General features: G+C 26.5%; 1 protein-coding gene across 4 annotated transcripts in view; it reads right to left on the reverse strand.

Annotated features, from left to right (window-relative positions):
• LOC107438538 (ATP-binding cassette sub-family A member 2) overlaps window positions 1–20,499 on the reverse strand; it is an 81,245-nt gene extending 60,746 nt beyond the window's left edge. For all 4 annotated transcript variants that reach the window (XM_087153483.1, XM_087153485.1, XM_043048194.3 and 1 more), the window contains exons 1-14: window positions 20,080–20,499; window positions 19,083–19,176; window positions 17,632–17,743; window positions 16,196–16,353; window positions 14,985–15,106; window positions 12,139–12,453; window positions 8,043–8,144; window positions 7,844–7,945; window positions 7,693–7,755; window positions 4,620–4,775; window positions 4,385–4,508; window positions 3,412–3,533; window positions 2,209–2,337; window positions 748–1,009 (exon numbers count right to left, since the gene is read on the reverse strand). In XM_087153483.1, the coding sequence (XP_087009609.1) occupies window positions 748–1,009; window positions 2,209–2,337; window positions 3,412–3,533; window positions 4,385–4,508; window positions 4,620–4,775; window positions 7,693–7,755; window positions 7,844–7,945; window positions 8,043–8,144; window positions 12,139–12,453; window positions 14,985–15,106; window positions 16,196–16,353; window positions 17,632–17,743; window positions 19,083–19,176; window positions 20,080–20,145 (1,927 nt within the window). In that variant the 5' untranslated portion in view covers window positions 20,146–20,499. The remainder of the gene's footprint in view (window positions 1–747; window positions 1,010–2,208; window positions 2,338–3,411; window positions 3,534–4,384; window positions 4,509–4,619; window positions 4,776–7,692; window positions 7,756–7,843; window positions 7,946–8,042; window positions 8,145–12,138; window positions 12,454–14,984; window positions 15,107–16,195; window positions 16,354–17,631; window positions 17,744–19,082; window positions 19,177–20,079) is intronic.
• Between the last annotated feature and the right edge of the window lie 9 nt (window positions 20,500–20,508).

The following is a 20,508-nucleotide window of genomic DNA, read 5'->3' on the forward strand; positions in this document are numbered from 1 at the left end:
TCGCAGAACGTTACAGAGTTCTTGTAGAAAGATTTTTCTTTTAAAAAGTAAAAAAAAAAATTACTTTTTTTCTACAGAAATTTATACATAATATTTGAATCATGCATTTAGATAATCACTTTTTGATGCACTCAATTAATGTCAATAGTATTGTAAATCGATGTAATGTTTCGATTATATTTTCTACAGTTATTGGTATTGATTTTCTTGTGGATTTTAAAAATCAAGATATATGGAAATTTTGAATCATGCAATTGAATATTTACTTTTTAAAGCAATAATTCTAACAAATTTTTGGCAGTTATTGCTATTGATTTCTCCATAGTTTTTAAATGCAATGTTTTTTATGCGATATTATTTATTACATTATTTCGCCATTATGGCCAGCAATATTTTTTTCTGCAATTACTACTGCGGATTTCCTGATTTTAATTTTTTTTTTATTGAGATGATTGATTACAAAATGCTAACAAGGAAATAATTTGTGTCCCCCCCCCTACCACAAAATGCGAGAATATCACCCATAATATTAAAACAAAAAATAATTACACATTTTATTAAAAAAAATTATATGAATTATATAGTTTTTTTTGTAAACTTTTGTTACTTTAAATGTGTAACATATATGCTTATTATTACTAAAAGTGTCTTGCAGAAAGATATTATTGATAGAGAGTTTTGTCGAAGATAGCTCCAAAAAATTCTGCCACAGTCTATAGTATTTACTAATACAAAATGAAAACTCACTGGCAAGAACAGTAACATTGTCAAAATAAGCTTCATGCTTAAAATAATCTAGCAAATCTTCCTCAGTTCTGAAACCTTGAAACATGTTCAGGCTGAGTCCATTCATGAGAGAAATCCAGCTGCATGCAGCATTATCTATTGAGTCAAGCTGCTGCAAGAATACTTCCTTTTCAATGATAATAGTATTCGAAGCAAACTCTTCTAAAGCAAGGCTATGAAACAGGGTGAGGAACAGAGGGTACTTTTGAAAATTTTGATGAATCTGTAAAATAGAATTATGAAGATTGTTTAAAAACAATTACAGGGTATGTAGCCAGATTTTTCAACAAAAAATAAATACTTTTTAAGTACTTTTTAAGCACTGAAAAAATATTTGTTAAACACTTTCCAAAAAGAATCATAATTAGGATCTGTGCAGTGATAAAAATTATTTTTTCCTTCGTTTAAAGTTCTTAATTTATAAGCATAAAATCAATAAAACTGAAAAACTTTAAGTAATTATGATAAAATAACTAGTTTCTGATAAATATTGCAGAGAAAATTGTGAAAATCATGCATTTTTTGTAATTTAGAACTACAATCAATAAGGCAAAGAAAAATCTCTTTTTAAAAGATAGAAAATTAAGCACTTTTTACAAACACCAAATCAAAAAAGCTCCTTTAAGAGCTTTTAAAAACAAAAATAAAAAATAAGCACTTTTTAAAAACGATATGCAACCTGAAATAACACATGGATTTCATTGAAAAATGTTTTTTACAAAAAAATAAATGAAAAGTTAATAAAGTAATAAAACCATTACTTTATGATTTTTTTTATTACTAGGTACTATTATTCCTATTAATTGCTAAAACAAATTAATAAACAATTGTCGCTTTGATGTAATAGCAAATAATTACTTAAGAAATCAAGAACTTATTTTAAGAAATTTTTTCAACAAAAATACTTTCAAAAATTTCAAAAATATAAAATTTATATTCTTAAACAATTACTCAATTTAATTTAGTACCTTCCAACTATGGTAATTCTATTATGATTACTGAAAAATCAGGGTTACAAAATAATAATATGCTTTAATATTAAACTTAAAATAGAAAAGTGTTTGAAGTTGATTAATGGAAGCAAACAAATACAGAATCTAATGTGAATAACTTAAAATTGTCATATGTTTTGAACCATCCTAATGCCAAGACACAAAACTGATTCTGTGTATTTATTCATTAATTGTATTCAGCATCTTTTTAATTATATAATTTTTTTAATTTATTTTATTTAAGGTCACGTAATAAAAGAAGAAGAAAAAGAGGTTTGTAAAGTAAAAGCATAAAATTATTTTTAAAACAATTATAAATAATAAACGAATATAACATACATTTCATAATTGGACATTATACGTTTTCTCAAACATACATTTTTTTTTTATCAATATTTATTCTAAATCACAACTATGAAACAAAATATACCTGCTTTAAAACTGACAGTGAATGATCAGTGCTGTTTTCAGCTAAAAATAATCTGATTTCCTCAGAGATGTTTAGCATTTTTTGAGCGTACTGAGTAACAGTGTCCAACAATTCAAAGGTTTCATTTGCCTAAAATAAATAAAGCTTCACTTTTAGTAATGATTATAATATGACACACTAAATATGAGAAATATAATTTAATATAACACAGTTCAGGGATAGTCCATAAAATTATTGTGCAACAATGATTAAAACTCAATATCTCTCTTCCATTAGTTGTACTACTCTGAGTAAATTAATAGATACAAAATGAACTAAACAACTATGCTTTTATCCATTTGTTAGCTTAAATTAACATTGATAAAGTTTTACTTTACTATTGTCTTTCGTATTATTAGTATTATTGTCTTTTATACTACGTCTTTATAGTACGTCTTTCAACATTGAGTGCCGACCAAATATTTTTGATTTCATCATCATATAACCAAACTTGTAAAGCATTATTTACTTTTTTTTTTCATCACACAATCAATCATACCTAAATGACATTTTAAACTATTCCACAAATTCAAGGTTGTATTTAAATCTGGTGAATTTCCATGCAGATAAAGCAACATCATTTTGATTTTCCAGTAGAAATCTCTCAACTGCTCTTGAATTACAACAAGGGGGCAGGTTTTGTTAAAACATACCCTCCCACATCGGCATGTGTGCATCACATTATGTTGCTATATTTACATGCATGTACTTATTGAATTGATCATACTTCATACTAAGATTATCGCATCATTGCTGAAGGAAAAAAGTAGCCAAGACATTTTATTCAAACTGTGTTTACTGGTTGTTTGACATGTTCGTATCTAAGGCTTACTTGTCCTAATTAATTTGGATAGTATATTTACATTTTCCTCTTTAAGAGAATTTTCAATTTTATAAAAAGATTCCTCTTTCACTGAAAACTTTTAAGTGAGTAGAAAAAAATGCTTTTTAAAAAAACAATGAAAGGAAAATTAGTTAAAAAAATTTTTTTTTGAGGACAAAAAACTCATCTATTTATTTGTAATAATCATTCATACCCCTCCTTCAAAACTATGTTTCAATGTTTCAAAAATAATGTATGTAAAACATTAGCACAGATATTTAAAACAAATAGCTGAATTCAAAAATTACATAGTTAAAAGAAGCAGAGATTTTTTTTGCTACCTTTGTAATTATTTCATCTGCAGCTGTATTATTTGGAGCATATAATACTCTGGGATTGCTGTAAAGAACATGAACTAATATACCAATCTGCTCCTGCTGATATTTAGACATGCCCAATTTATCTAGAAAAAGAAAATACATGAAACATTATTTTTAAAGTTAAAAAACAACTTTATACATAAACAAAATATTATTTTGAGTTTCTTTAAGATTAAGAGACATATGAGATTGTAAGTTTGACACTGCCAGATTTTGGTAAAATAACTATTGAACTAAATGGCTTTAAAATGCTTTTTTCATTTTTCATTGCTTGTCTCCTACGTAGTTCGAGTTAGCCTCATTTTCTTTTTTAGTCAGATACTAAGGTTAGAATATTCATTTTAATAAGAATCATTAAACTCATTAGAAAAGAATTGCTTTTTTTAAAAAATGGTCACATTTAAAGAATGCCAATAAATTACATCACTAGAACTGTTTTAAGATATTACTGAAGAGTAATTAAAAAATATTTCAATCAAAGAATAATTTTTGTGGACAAAAAAAAACTACACTTACAGCATTAACTAAATGTACAACACTTCTTACTTGTAAATAAAGAATGATGATTGCAGCATACTTGCATGGTATCTTCACAATCTTGTAACGATACCTTCACAGATCTGTGACTGTTTTAAATTACCATAAAACACTATAACAAGTACTTGCTACAGATATTCTCACAGAATTTTAATTGTTCTTAATCATCATACAAAAAGAACATTATGATCGTACAATAAGTACTTGTGGGTAAACATACCTTCACTTTCTAGCAAATTCTTTATCTCTAAAACTTTTATTTACTTTAGTTTTCTGATGACAATTATTTTAACAAAAAATTTAAATAAATATCTTACGTAAAAAATTAAAATCAAAGAATAATTAAACCATATATTTTTGCACAATAGTTTACAAGTAGATATGAATAGGAATATACCTAAATCGACTTCCTCTCCATCATCAGGTAAGCTAGTGGGAAAATCCCCAACCTTCCCACAGATCGTGTTTTGCATTCCAAGCCAAATACGTAGCAAACCATACTGAGGATTCGACCTGGCAGCCTAGGAATGAATAAAACAGTATCCAAATAAATTAACTCCATTGGAAGCTTCATATAAATTTTTTATAAAAAGGAACAAAGCAAATTTTAAAAAAATAATAATAATAAAAACCTTTTTAGGAGGTTCAGTGACTCCGTCTTCAAATTCAGCAATGGTATCATTTTCTGTTGAAGTATCATTTAGCTGGACGCAAGCATCTTGGGGTAACGAAGAAGCTATTTCACTTAATTGCTTCAAAGCAACTTCAAATTCATTAAATTTTACCAGCTGCAGTTCAATAAAAGAATGAATTAAAATTTCCTAACATAAAATATTTGTCATTTCAGGGTTGCCACAGAAAAAAAATGAACGAAATAGTTGCTTTTAGTAGTCTAAAGCATGAAAATAGCTGCTGAAAACTATGAAATCAGCTGCTTAAATAAGAACAAAAAGTTTCCATAATATGGCAAAAATTTTATTAAATGTCTTAATTGTCATATATCATGATCCATTTAGTCAAATTGATGACAAATATGATAACGTTTGTATAAACCTCAGTGTTCTAGCACTAAATTTTTATATCGCACAAATTAGTGTATTTGCAGAAAATTAAATACTTTTACATATTAGAATTCATTCAAAAAATTCTTTTTCTAAAAAATTTTCCCTTTCATCAATAATTAATTTAGCAAATATATATACATATTGTGAAGTGATTACTCAAATTCAAAATTCAGGCATCGTAATATCCTATTAAAAATTGGGTTTTTTAAATTGTGCAGATTGTCACCCGAATTAATGCTAAAAAAACATAGCTGGGAGTTCAGAAAAGTCTCCCAATAGTCTCCTTCTTCTAACAGTAGTTCCCTTTTAAGACTTTACAGGCAAAAAAAAGTTGCCTTAGTCTCCTCAGGCCGAAAATGGTTGCTAATAGTTGTATTCTACTCGCCTGTGGCAACCCTGCATTTAGATAAAAAAAATATTAACAATGACAGCAAATTAAATTAAACTAGTAGGCTGCGCCCCCTGCCTGCTAACGCTCGCCAACCCCTGAAAATTGCTACGCAATCTTATATGGTTTGCTTCGCAAACCAAGCTCGCCACTAACTTAGGTACATTGCAAATGCACAAAATTCTAAGAATTCAAAACAATCATTCAAATCCATATAACAACTTTTTTTCTTGTTTAAAAATTACATCTTTTTAGTAAATACTAAGTCAATAAAATAAATTTGAATTTAAATAAATGACATGTAATTCGTTAAACCTATTAGAAATGTGCTATAGTATAAAATCTTAAAGCGTAACAGCACGACCGAGACTCATTTTTCAATGAATAACTAATAACAATAATAAAACAAATAAATTTGTGATATAAATCATAAATTGTCAAATAAATTCCTAATATATAAATTCATGAATAAAAGCGCTTTCGACAAAATACTAAAATAGAGATCTATCAACAAAGACTACTCACTTCTGCCTAACTTTATAGTATGAGATTGCCGCAGCTGGTAGATCACATTTGGTGAGAAAGCTCTCTCTGGTTATTTCAGTTTCTGTTTTTAAAAGTGCTATATGTTAAGCCACCTCAGCTAGATTTGGCATTTGACATTGTTAGCGGCAATCATTGGTCGATTTTCTAGCTTTGCCATTCGGGGAGTTGTAATGAGGCTTTTTTTTGTTGCAGTGTAAGAGAAATATATATATAGATAGAAGCTTCAATACAAAATTGCGAATAAACAAATGCTGGAAATCCATCCAGACAAGTTTTGTTTAGAAGTTACAGCTAGCTTGTTGTAGTGAGACGATATTCTAAAACTGCTGATTTAAAGTTTATCTTACTAAATAAGTAAATGAAGGTATTCCTTATACATTCAAAACTTTATGAGATACAATAAACTTTCAGTTTATTTCTTTGAATAATATATTATATTTATTAATTATATTTTATTCTTTAAAAAATATACATAGTTACTTTACTTGGGTTTAACATTCTTGAATCAATTTTATTATCTGATCAAGTTGTATACAAACCGATAAGAGTATTTATATATATCTTATTAATTTTTATTTTGAAAAGGCAGCATTTAACTAGAAATTAGTATTAAAAGACACAAATTGATACAATGATAACAAAACACAAAGGATATCATTAACCAACATAGCATTATGAGTATGTTTGGTCCCATATAATGCCTTAACAATTGAGTCAAAAGCACAACAACTGGAGATACCTCTAGACTTTATACCTAAACTTGACCAAACGCATAGTGAACGGACTTGATCCAGTTATAATTTAAAAAGAAAAATAGCCAGGGCTGAAAAATGCTAGTACCTTTTTTGAAAGAGGAAATGCTTTTATTCATTTTCTAAAAGAGGTTGCAATGATGAATTAATTACTATCGCATTGTTAGAATGAGAAATATGGATCATAAGATCAAAAGTTATTAAAGTTTTTTTTTTTGGTAAATATTATGGTAAATTTATTAATCATACTTTTCTTTTTGAAATTTGAATTCATTATTTTTTAAAAATATTAATTTCTTCGAATGGTTTATTTTTTAGTTAAAAAATGTGAACTTGCAGTGGTCTGGACCTACAATTCTTTCAAAATGGCTGTCTTTAATGTATTTTTCACTAAAAATGTATATTTTAAAATGGTTCTTTTGTGTACATAATAACAAAAGAAAAATTGAGTTTTTATCAATTACTTTGATAGTTTCTTAATTCTCAAAAAAGTATAGTATTATATTGTAGAAATTAGTCTAGTTTTCTTTTTTAATTATGAGCAATATTTATGTATCTTTTTGCACTTGAGATATAATGATCTTACATTATAACACTCATTTTGGTTTAGATGACAAGGATCATTATATTAAGTGTTGACTGTATAATTAAAATAGAGGACAGTTTGAGAAAAGTTATAAAAAACAGTAATATTTAAGCTAAAGTTTTGGATTAAAATAAAAATTTGCAATTATAGAAAACCCTTGACTTTTTTATACTCTCATTCCAAAACTAAGACTAAACAATTTTAAAGAAAAGGTTCTATATTATACAGTGAAATAAAATTAAATAAGTTTTCAAAAATGTGTGTTAAAAGATATCTCTAAATTGGAAAAACAACATTTGATAAAAATAGATACGATAATAGAATTATGATGAAAATCTACAAGCATGCATAAACATTAAGGCAACTTACATCATCAGATAACTTCTTCAGTCTCTGCTGCGCTAATGTGATATTCCAATCATCAAGATGCAACTAAAAGAAAAATTTTAAGAGATTGTTCTGATAAAAAAAGAGCTAATATATTTAGAATTCATTTTAATAAGACACTGTATAAGCTTACAGTTTCCCTCAGCTTATCAACATCGAGGAATCTTTGGAGTTCATCTGATAGTGATGACATGACTGTTGCATTCAGGCTACAAAATGCGGACTGTAATTCTAACTATAAAGGAAAATCAAAATTTAGAATAAATGACTCAAAAAATTAGTATCATTATTATAACTATTTTTTTTATTATTTAAGGAAATATAGCACTCACCGTCTGATTCGATGTTGTTAAGTTTTCATAAGTCAAAACCCACATTAGTCCATTCTGCTGACACATTAAGTCTCTCATTCCACCAGGTGACAGTATAATATCCTAATAATAAAAAATGATAATAAAGCAAAATTATACAAATTTAGCAGTTTACAAGAAAAAGGGCAAATTCAAGCAATCTGTTAGAAACTTTTTTTTTCGTGGTGTGAAAAAGCATTTATTTTTATTAATTTACTTATTTTTCTTGGTGTCTTTTTTATTTAGCTTAAGATCAGTAAGATGTTTTAAGGAAGATATTTCTTTTTTTTAAAAAAAAGTGTTTAAAAAACATGAAAATTGGTTGTTTTTTTCCCTTTTCCTTCATTTTCCAATTCCTACTATTAGTTCTCACCAGGGTTGGCAGGTTTTTGACATGTGACAGTTTTTGACAGTTTAAACCATGGTTTAATCCGTCACGTCAAAAACCTCACTGTCAAAAATGTCGAAAATGTCAAAAACCTATATTCATATGTGAAATTTAATTAATGCATAAAATTTATATATTTTTTTTATAAAGGATAGTGTTTCTAAATATGTTCTAGAAAAAATAAATTTAAAATTTTGAAGAAACACTTATATTTTGAATAGTAACCAAAATCTTGTACTTTTGAAAGCTCACATCTTTTGTAATATTATGCATTCATTTTCATGTGTTATTGAAAATCTGCAGTGATATTATTAAGAAACTTATTTATAACCGAATTTAGTGTATAGTATAGATTATACTAAAAATTAGACATTTTTAAAGATAAACATTAGCAGTTTTGTACATTAGACATCTTTTAAAGAAAAATCTTTTTAATATTCTTTTAAATCTTCTTAATAATCTTTTTAACATAAGACATTACAAATTTAACTGCTTTCTGTTAAATACACAGAGTAGTTAGTGTCGATTTACAGTATATTCAGCCTATTCATTTACTATGCTGAAAATTTAGTTTATCCAAATACTTGTGAATTTCATTTTGCTGAATACTATATAGTTTTGTTGAATATCTAAATATTCAGCTGTTGAATAATTACTTCTTGCTTTCAAGATATGCATTATTTGTATTCTTAATACAAGTGGAGAAAAAAAAATTAAGAGGTAAAAATTGTTTTAAAATGATAAGTGTAATAATTATAAATAAATATAATAAACAATATGAATTATATTTATCATTATTCACAAATATAACTACTTTTAAATTCAAATTAACATGCTGGATAATAAAGATATTCGGTATAACATTAAAAATTATTTTTATACACTTGTATCAAGTTTGTATTTATACAACATAACTTGTAAGTTCCTTATAAATATTAGTTATATGTTCCTTATATGTCAAAAATGCATAGTAATAAACTTTTAATCTTCTTAAGTATCAAAAAAAAATTGTTTTTTTCAAAATATAAATATTTAAAAAATTTTTGTGCAAAATTTTTCTGCGCATGCATTTGAATATAAATTTCTGAGATTTTAAATCTGTTATTTTACCTTAATTTTAATTAAAAAATATTTTAAAACCTGCTGATTACCTATAGTATAATTAAATTTCAATATAATGCATGGCAACTGTTGGTAGTTTTGAAGTTTATATATTTTCTTGGCAAACTTCAGTTTTTGACATTTTTGACGGGTTTTTGACGGTTTAAACCAGTATTATACCCTTGTCATGTCAAAAACCACTTTTTGACGTCAAAAACCCAACCCTGGTTCTCACTCTCCCTATATCTTGTTCAAATTTTCAATTGCTAATAAAATACTTTTTATTCATTGACTCAAGTTCAAATACAGTTTTTCGAACTTGTAGTGGATGATACTTGATGATAATACAGTTTTTTTTCAAATATTAATACAGTACAGAACCCGTTATCCGGAAATCAGAAAACCGGAAAACCAAAAAACCGGAACGAAATTCGATTTTTAAAAAAATAAAAATTTTCCTCATAAGATTTTAGGATTTTTCTTTCTTTTTTGAAAGATGTTTACCTTACCATCATTTTGGAAATAATTATTAGTGTACTACTTCATCGTTCTTTCTTCTTTTTAAGATTATTTCCAAACATTTTTTTTTTTTAGTTGGGTTTAACAATAAAAAAACGACTTTTTGTAGCGATTCAGAAAACCGGAAAAAGCAGTTATCCGGAATAGCGATGGTCCCGATCGCTCCGGATAATCGGTTCCCTACTGTACATTAATTAAATAGGGATGAGCGAAAATAGAAATGGAATTTTCTGATTGGTTAAGCATTAGTCATTGTTTTAAAACTTACTATAAGCGATTCAGTTTTTCATATACTTTAAATATAACTTCAGTGATAATTTCTAACTTATAGGTCTCTTTGAACAAAAAATAGTTCATTGTGCACATTTAAATACTTAATTATTTTATATTCACTGTGTCAGATAAGGAACATTATGTGGTAGCATGCGTGGACCACGTCACCAAATTTGTACTTTTATAGTTGTCTGATCCCACATGCTTTTTTTTTTCTATTCCTACTATTAGTTTACACTCTCCCTACATATATTAATACAACTTGTTTAAATTTTTAATGATGATTGTTAAATTTGTTTAAATTTTTAATGAATGAAATTTTTTATAGATGAATAAAATACTTTTTATTCATCTATTCAAGTTCAAATACATTTTTTTAAACTTGTAGTGGTAGGCACTTGATGTTAATACATTTTTTTAAAATATTAATTCATTAATTAAATTTAATTAATCAATTTCAGTTTTTTAAAGGAGAAAAAATTGTAATTATTTAATAAAAAGTAGCTAAAATAAAAATTTTATTTGTTGACATAAGTAGAAATTGACTTTTAAAAAAAAATTATATTACTGTTTTAAAATATATGAGAAAACGATTTGAGTAACAAAGTACAGTACACTCTCGATTATCCGGTTTGCAGATTATCCGTGCTCATTCCGGAGTCACACAAAAAATATAAAGAGAAGCATTTTCAAGAATAAAAAAACTTGATTCATGAAGTTATAACACTACCAAATTTTTGGAAGCAATATTCGTTATTGGATTGAAGTATATGAAATATCAGCAGCCTGGTCAAAATTAAAATCGTCTACGTTATCACGATCTTGGAGAAAGATCATACCGCTTGATGAACAATCTTTTTCAGATGTTCAAGAAACAAATGATAACAGTATTCTCGAACAAGATAAGGTTTCGAAATTCTTGGTGAAGAAAATTTAGAAGATTGGTTTCAAAGTGATGCATGAGAGCCTGGCTTCCAGTATTTGACTGATGAAGACATCGTTATATTGTTAAATCAAATAGTGATGATAGTAACTGATGCAGAAGATGTAGTAAATGAATGAAATACAATTTCTCATTCTGCTACACTGTGGAAACTTTATTAGATTATATGGGAGGATTTGATTACGGTGACATTTCTGCGGTTCGTAAAATATTGTGTATCGATATATGGCGAAGACGCATTACACATTTTTTAATAAGGAAAATTCCTAGTTTGATGTTATGATGCAAATGTCAGTAATTTTTCTATTTTTTGTACTGATATTGATTTTTTTTTTAATAAAAGAAGTTTTGGGATTATCTGTGTTTTTCGATTGTCCGTGCGACCTGTCCCGGTGATTAACCCGGATAATCGGGAGTGTACTGTATATTTTAATTTAAATAATTAGAAGCTTAAAGATAGAGCTGCTTTGTAATTTAAAATAAGTTAAATGAGCAAAAAATATTTTTAAAAACATTTATGGGATTAGTTATCACTACTGCAAGTAATACTGAATAAACCTGCCGATTTTATAACAGTAATAGCACACAGTTACGAACAACAGCAGCAGTAATAATTTGTAGTTATGACAAAAATATTATACCACTGTTAATAAAAAAATTCTAATTTATCTAGGGAGTTGTTTTGAAATGAACAATTCAACAAAAAGACATAAATTAATTATTACACATAAGTGATCAAATAGGCTGAATATCAAATAGTAACCTAATATTGGATATATACTTAGAAATATGTAATAAATAACAATTTTTTTAAAATTTTTAAATTAAGTAGCATTTTAAACTATTTATCTTACTCTCAGTTCTTCAGCAATGGCTTTCACATCATCTCCAGAAAAAGAAACATTAGAGCGGACATCAAACATGTTTTCTACAATGTTCCAGATTACTTTAAACTTCTTTTTATGTCTTTGCAGGTATCCTAATAAATCAGATAAATGTTGCAAAGAAGATTCCTCAATCAGGGCAGAAGTGATTGTATCAGATGCAATAAACAAGGGATTAGCTTTTCTGGACGAAACAGATTGCAGTAGGTAGGATGTAGGCTGTTGCGGTTTATCTTTGAGTTTCAATTTATGTTGAGGTATTTTCCCAAATAATAAAGTATAAAGCTAAAAATACATATAAAAATATTTTTAAAAAGGCCTTATCAAATAAAATCATTTACATCATTAAACATAAAAAAAAATCTATTTAGTTGTTAATTTTATTCACACATAAAAGAAAATTTATTATTTAATAAGGAATAATCTCAAGACTAAAAAAAAAACATTAGTCACTCAATAAAACAAAAAGCAATTAATTACTAATTAAAAAATTGAAGCAGATAAAGTAAAAAATCTTTTAATATGAAATATGTTATAAAATAAGTTATTTTGCTGTATATATACATATATAAGAAAAACAAAAGAAATCAATAGCAAGTCAGATGAAAACTATGAAAATTGAAGTGAAAGTGCATAAAATCACGAGATGGGAAACAAAATTTTTTCGGATGAATTATAAATTTGATGGTTTGAGTACAAAACAGAAATGTATATTTGAGTGTGTGAAAAAAGATGAAGAAAAAATAATAAAAATAAACTTTATAAATATTAAATTTCATAAATTACCCTTAATAAACCAATTAGAAGTATAGCTTTTATATTTCATACTTTTTCTTTTCAATTTCCATTATTATTGTATTTGTATACTCAAATCATATTACATATACAGGGTTGCCACTCAAATCTGGAGGGAAAAATTCCCTGTGTTTTCCCTGTATATATTATACACAATATATTAAGAGAAAACACAATTATTGCACTCTTCTGTGAGCTATATTAGGCTAACTATGGTAGTTTTAAATGCTGGAGAAACTTACTGAAAAAAAGGAACAGCTGAGCATACTAAAATAATGCTATAGTAAAGGAAATAGTTTAGTATAGTTGGAATATCAACCTTAAATATACCATAGAAAACACATTGAGTAGTCACCATTATTTAAAAGACAAAAATAAGAAACAAAATTCCCAGTTTTTAAAGAAAAAATCGAAATTTCCTGCATATCCCTGTTATTTTAGGAGATTTTTAAATTCCCTGTATTTTCCAGGTCTTCCCTGTTCTCCATGTGGAGTGGCAACCCTGATGTATGTATATATATATATATATATAAACTCCTTTTAAGGAAATAATTAACTATTGTTTTGCACACACAACTACTTTTTTATGATTATATAAACGAAGATGATAAATTATTATTTTCCAATAGATAAAAAAAATCACGTAGTGAAGTCAAAATATGTAGCTCCTAGTCATAAACCAGATAGCAGAACTACAGTAGCACAGAAGCGGATGCAGCAAATATATTTTGGCGTGGCAAACAAAAATAAGGCTAACTTTAAAAAATTATCAATAATATAAGGTTTCACTTTAATTTTAAGAACTTTCTTTTAATGGTGTCATTACTTCATCATATATTGCAGTATTAAGTTCATCATTTATTGAAGAACTGATAAAGATAAATAACTTCATCATTTAAATTATAAAAATAATTATAATAATTACAATTTAAAACAATTATCATTAAATTAAGAACGCCCTTAAAACTTTATCTTTTTAAATGCAAAAAAATAAAATTTTGATTACATTTTATTTCAAAAATTTTCTTTTTCATGAATCAGGTTGTGACTTAACAATTGCCTGGTAATATTAATTCAAAATGTTAGTGTTCAGTACAGTTCTACACAAACATTGATAACAATGTTATCTTTTTCCATCTTTCAAAAATGTATAATAAAATCTTCATATAGAACCATTCCCTCTTTAATTACACATAAAAAAGCTTGTCTATAATATTCTATGTTTTTTTCATTACTTTATTTAACACATAACTTAGCAGTTCAATATAATCTTTCCTTTATAGCAATGTGTACCAAATCAAGTAATGAATTTAAGGATACCTGATCTGATTTTTACTTTTCATTTGACAAATTGTATGAAGGTTTAGTAAAAATAAGGTAAATTTAAAATTTTATATTGAATTTTTAAATGGTTATTTGACTTTTAATATAAAATTATGTTTCCTGAAATTTTCTTAATTGATTGAAAACTTATTGAAAATAATTCAAGAAGAATATTTTAAATAATATGATAAATAATGATAAGGAGAATTAGAAAAGAAAATTTCCAAAATATGCTGATTAGAAAAAATTCCAGATGGTCTAAAAAAGAGCCTCTTGTACTATCACTTATCAGTGGCACCGATGCTTTTATCTAAGGGCTGATATATTAAAAATTAGATAACATATTAAACTTATCAGTTATTAGTCATCCAAATTATAAAAGTTTTTGTTTGATTATTTATGTTTCTGTTTTATATTCTATATTTTTAGAAGATTTGTGAAAGTCTGTGAAAGAATGATATAAACGAGATTAGATTACTTATAAAGATATTTTGAATATTTCATTGACTTATGGAATGTATTGGAATATTGTCTTGGAATATTTCATTGACTTATTATTTCTCTAAAACTGTCCATTTTTATTCGGTCTTTGTCCTGCAATGCTGCATATAGGCAGCTCTGTGTTATTGATGTTACTGTTATAATATATAAGGTAAAAAATATATGATGAAGGAAATATGTAATGAAAAGACATGTACTTTTTCAGCATCAACAGAGGAGTTCAGAAATATTTCCAAATCTTGTTTTGGCAATGAAAAATTAGATGATAATATATCGATGAATTCAGATCTATTGTAAATTAAATCCCCAATCTGCAAATCTAAAAAGAAAAAAGATATTGCAGTTTGATAAAACATAAATCATTCTGCAATGCAAAAATAGGAAACATTGAAAAAAAACTTATTAAGCAATTAAAAACGAATTTTGAAATGCACTTATTACATCCACTATAGAAATATTTAGAAAACAATCACCATTCAGGTGAATAATAATAAGAAAATTATCTATTAGAAAAATAAAAGTGTTTTTTTAATTTCAATAAAATAAAAAAAACTCGGAGTAAAAAAAAGTAAATAAATTGATTAATCCCTTGGAGTCCTAAGTTGAACTTATTCCAACATAATAAATTTCCTGATGTACTCCTATATTGGAGTCATTCAAAGATCATAAATTTTTCATTGCAGTCCTATATCAGATTAATTCCAAAATTTAAAATTTCTTGTTGCCATCCTATGTGAGACTCATTCCAACATAATAAATTTGCCGTTGAGCTCCTATGTCAGACTGAGTCTGACATAAGACCTGCATTATTAATAGTTTGCTTAATTGCAATATTAGTAATTGTTTTAGTTATTTATTAGTTTTTTGGTGATTTATTTCTGCTTCAGTTAAAATGTACCATTTCCATTCTAAAAATAAGTAAAAATTGTTTTTCAAAAAAATGAGCCTCTAAAGGCTAAATGGTTCCGCAGATGACTGATCGTAAACCAAGTAGGACAACGAAGTCAAGCATCGCTGGCTGCGGTCAGTAAGCAGGTGGATGACAACTTTGATCAGCCTGCTTAAGGACCAAGGGTGCACGGTATCGGTCCTTGTTAAACTGTTCTACCATAAAGTGCTCGCTTTCGCACACAGGTCATCGGGTTACCAAAGCAGGGTTGCCATCCCCTCTGCAGAGGAATGAAATTGTGATGGCATGTTTTTGGATCCTCCTCAGGGACGTTTCCCAGACCATTGTGCAGCTCTAGAATGACTTAAGTAAAGTGCCTACCTACCAACCTAAAAGTTAATTTGATACAACTATTTATTTAAAAAGTTCATATATTTGTTTAAGATATAATGTGAAAAGAATTCCTATGAAAATATTTTTAAATGTCAGAGTTAAAAATCTACAACAAAAATATTATACCAGCAGCTCGAGCGAAACTGTCATGAACTGCAACTGGGTCTTCCACAATTGATTTGTAAATGTCTGGAATTTCATCCATGTCACTAGGAGTGAAGTCTGGTTTGAAGAAGTTATTTTTATGGGATATATTGTTCAACTTTGATAAAAATTCTGTAACCCTAAAAATAAAGTAGAGGCACTTCAGGTATATGAAATAGAAAACTTTGTGGACAATTTACCCATATCACAAGGAGTTAAATTCAGTTTGAAAAAGTTATCATTTTAGATATACTAGCCACCAGCAATCGGTCACTATTAAAGAATACTATCATAACTGTGAAAATGCAATTATAACAGTTAAAAATGTTTTTAAAACTGTAATAATGCTATTATAACTATAAAAATTGTATTTTAACTGCAAAACTAAGTGTTTATATATATACATATATATATATATATATATATATATATATATATATATATATATATATATATATATATATATATATATATATATATATATATATATATATATATATACATACATATATATATATGTATATATACACATACATATATATATATATACATATAGTGACACCTCCAAAAGACCACCTTTCGGTAGTGACCTCCTCTACTTATGACCACTTTCAAGAAGCACTGAATTTTTTCCATAGACTTTGTGTTGAAGAAAACCTTCAGGAGAGACCATCAAAACCTCTCCCAGTGATCGGGCAAACCTCTGCACCAAATATGGGAAAGGTCAAATAAGGAAACATGGAAAAAATACCAAAACAAAAAAATATAAACAAAACAAATAAGTAAATTAAAATGTATTCAAAATATTTAAGTGAAGTTCTTATTTAGCGAGCTCATTTTAAACATCTCTATTCTAAAAATTTATTTTTAGAGTCGAAAGTTGAATAAAAAAATTTATGTTATTTTAGAGAAAACTAAGCATTTCAAACAAACAAACCTCTTCAAATTTTTAAAAGGTAACTAATTTTTATGATATAAAATTAAATGCAAATTTAAACAAAAAACATAATAGTTCATTTATTTAAAATAGTTCTATCATTCATAATTGGTAAATTTGTCTTTACTCATAATTATATCAGAAGCGATCAGTTTAATTGATGCTAAATTTTATTCATCAACTTGGTTTATGTGATGCCAACAACACAAGTGACATTTTCGCGCCAAGAAAATTAGACTGATAAAAATTGCGTTCAAAAAATTATGTACCTTTGATAACATTTTTAAGTCAATGGAGGTAATCTCTACAAAAGACCAACCTCCATTAATGACCATTTTACTGTGGAACAGAGAGTGGTCGCTCACGAGAGGTTTCACTGTATATACATATATATGTGTGTGTGGGTGAGTGTAAATGCTATTATAGCTGTACAAAACAAAACATCAAAAATGAAGAAGCAAAGACTCAGTAATATACTTACGTGCTGTTTGGAAAATGTGAAAAACCATCTTCAGATCTGATGCCATTGTCACAAAATGCTTGCATAACTGCAATCACTCCAGCTGATGGCAACGGATAGACAGAAAATTTGGCTAAAAAACACATTTACAGAATACATATTATATATATTAAAAACAAAAACACTTAATATAATACACCTAAAATGATCAAATATGCAGTTTATTTTATTACAATCTCTAATTCAGAAAAATAAAAAATCTCCTGCGCTTATTTGCCAAATAATTTCATAGTTGTGTCCAATTTGTTACAGCTTTATAAAAATCTCTTTGATGAAAACATTGATGTAGTAAAATATTTTATCAAATATGCAATATGTATAATTTTTATCAATGTTTAAATATTTATCAAAAAATCAAATTTTATCAAATCAAAAATCAGTTTTGTTAATCATTAGTTCTCCACAGGGGTATCAGTTAAATATAAATTTTCTTATTGGTAATAACATCAAAGTGTCATTTTTATTTAATTCATGCAAAAAAGAAAAAAAGAAAAAAAAAAGGAAGCTATGGAAGCACAGTTTTTTTTTCTAATATCCTATAAAATTTTTTAAAACCGTCAAATTTTAAAGATATAAAGACATTTGTTTCTAAGACATTTATCACATAAAAAAAATTTTTTAAGTTAAATGATTCATTAAGTGTTTGTGTTTTTTCAAGTTTTAGAAATCAATCTTTTTGGTGATATAGTATCTGAACCAGAAATTAATGTCATTTTTGTGACATTAAATTGCACAGTATATTTTAAGTAGTTTGTATGTAGTTCAATCAGTGATGTAAATATCCAGTTTGTCAGAAATCTCTTGCTATCAACCCTACAAAATTTCAATGCATGATTGATAAAAATCATTTGAATTTTTGAGCAAAATATCAGGAACAGGCATTTTAGAAGTGTTATAGTGATCGAAATTAATTGAATTGTGACGGTGTAAAGTCGGGCAATTATGATCTGTGATTGAAGTACTCCTACTTTTATTCATTAAATTTTACACAACTATTCAACACCGTGCTGTGCAAAACAATCCATGAAATGCAATATTTCAATCATGTTTTGTATTTTGACATATTAAAATATGAAGCAAAAAAAAAACATTTCATAACATATTATCCAATTTTTTTTATAACTATCAAATAAAATAATTTCAAAATATAAAAAGGTAAGATTTATAATTATGTATAAACAATACTGTTTTTTTCATTTGAGAATACCAGGCATAAATCATAAGTAGATAAAAATGTAAATATAATATTGTAGACACCTAATATTTTAATTGCTTATCTGAAACTGCTTCTGGTGGAACATATTTTCTGCTCTATCAAATTTAAATAATTAATTTTTTGTTAAGCACAGAATTTTAAGATAAATGCACAGACAATTTTATTATACCCTGAAAGCATAAATAAATAAACTTACAAGAGTTTACTGGATATGCTGGTTGTTTTTTACGTATACCAAGTAAGATGAAGAAAAGCACCAATGGAATAAATAGTTCAAAAATCAAAACAATCTAAAAGAGAAAAATAAATGTGATGAATTTTCATTAATGAAGGCAAATTAATAATTGGAAAAGTGAATAAAGAATATTGAAGTAATGCTAGTTATTATTTCAATATGTCATAACACAATTATTGATACATATTATAATTGTTTTACACTGAAAATGAATATCAAAAGTTAACTGTAGGTATATACATCCTTTACAGGAAGAAAAAAAAATTTGATTCACAAATTTAAGATAAAAAAATTTATTTAAATTAAAATACTAACTCTTTTTAGTTCATTGGTTTAATAATAAATTAAGTCAAACTATTAATAATTATCAGAATAAATTTCCTACAAATTGTTTTCACTTTTTCGGAGAAAAACATCTTAAGTTATTATACATTAAAGACAGAAAGAGAGAAAAAGTAAATGATTTTTTTTTTTTTCAAATATTAATCTAAAGTCCTAATCAAACCAGGAGCACAATTAAATAACTCAATTTCTTTTTGCTTCAAGCTTTTAGTTTAATAGCGCTTTTCTGATACATGGGGAGGAAATAATAACTATCATGTTAACTATCACAATAACTTTCATCATTTCAATTATTATCCCAAATTTTCCAATAATTATTATTAAATTTCAAAGTATATAAATTGATTTTATTGCGTCCATTATAGTATTCTCAAGAAGTTATAACAGAAGATAGTTAAAACAATAATTCTCTCACAAAATAATATATAGCACCATTCAATTAAAAACATAAAATAAAGGAATTTTTTAAAATTATTATTCATATATATATTTCGTGAGTTTCACTGCATTCTTACGTTTGAAATATTATATTTAAATAGCAAAAATAATATTTATCCTTTAAAATTTCAATATAATTTTATAGCTTTTTGAGAACACAAAAAAAGTTTTTACTTACAGGTTTTCTTTTCTTTAAAGTAAAATTTTTCCAAAGCAAAAGCTTCAGTTGCAAACAAAAACCCATCTTCAATGATGATTTATAGATTATTTGTTGAAAAACACATGAAATTTAAGGAAGAAATGGAAAGCCTCATCAAATTGAAAGACACAAAGAAACAGATTGTCACACTTAATATTTTTTTTAAATATTTGAAAACGATAAAAAAGCAGAAATTATTGCAAAGATAACAATTTAATACAATCCAGAGATCGCAATTAAAAATTTTAGATATTTACATTTTAAGTGCATTTGAAAAGTATATTAATCAAAATGCACAAATTGCTATAGCAGCCGATTCAACCTGTCAACCACAACAACATACTAGCCAAAATCAATCGAGGCCTGTGTTTTGATTCCGCAAATCCGCAACAATAAACTAAAATGTCT

The sequence above is a fragment of the Parasteatoda tepidariorum genome, chromosome 10 (genome assembly GCF_982258835.1).
Source record: "Parasteatoda tepidariorum strain Cologne lab strain chromosome 10, Ptep-v5.0, whole genome shotgun sequence".
Taxonomy (NCBI): domain Eukaryota; kingdom Metazoa; phylum Arthropoda; class Arachnida; order Araneae; family Theridiidae; genus Parasteatoda; species Parasteatoda tepidariorum.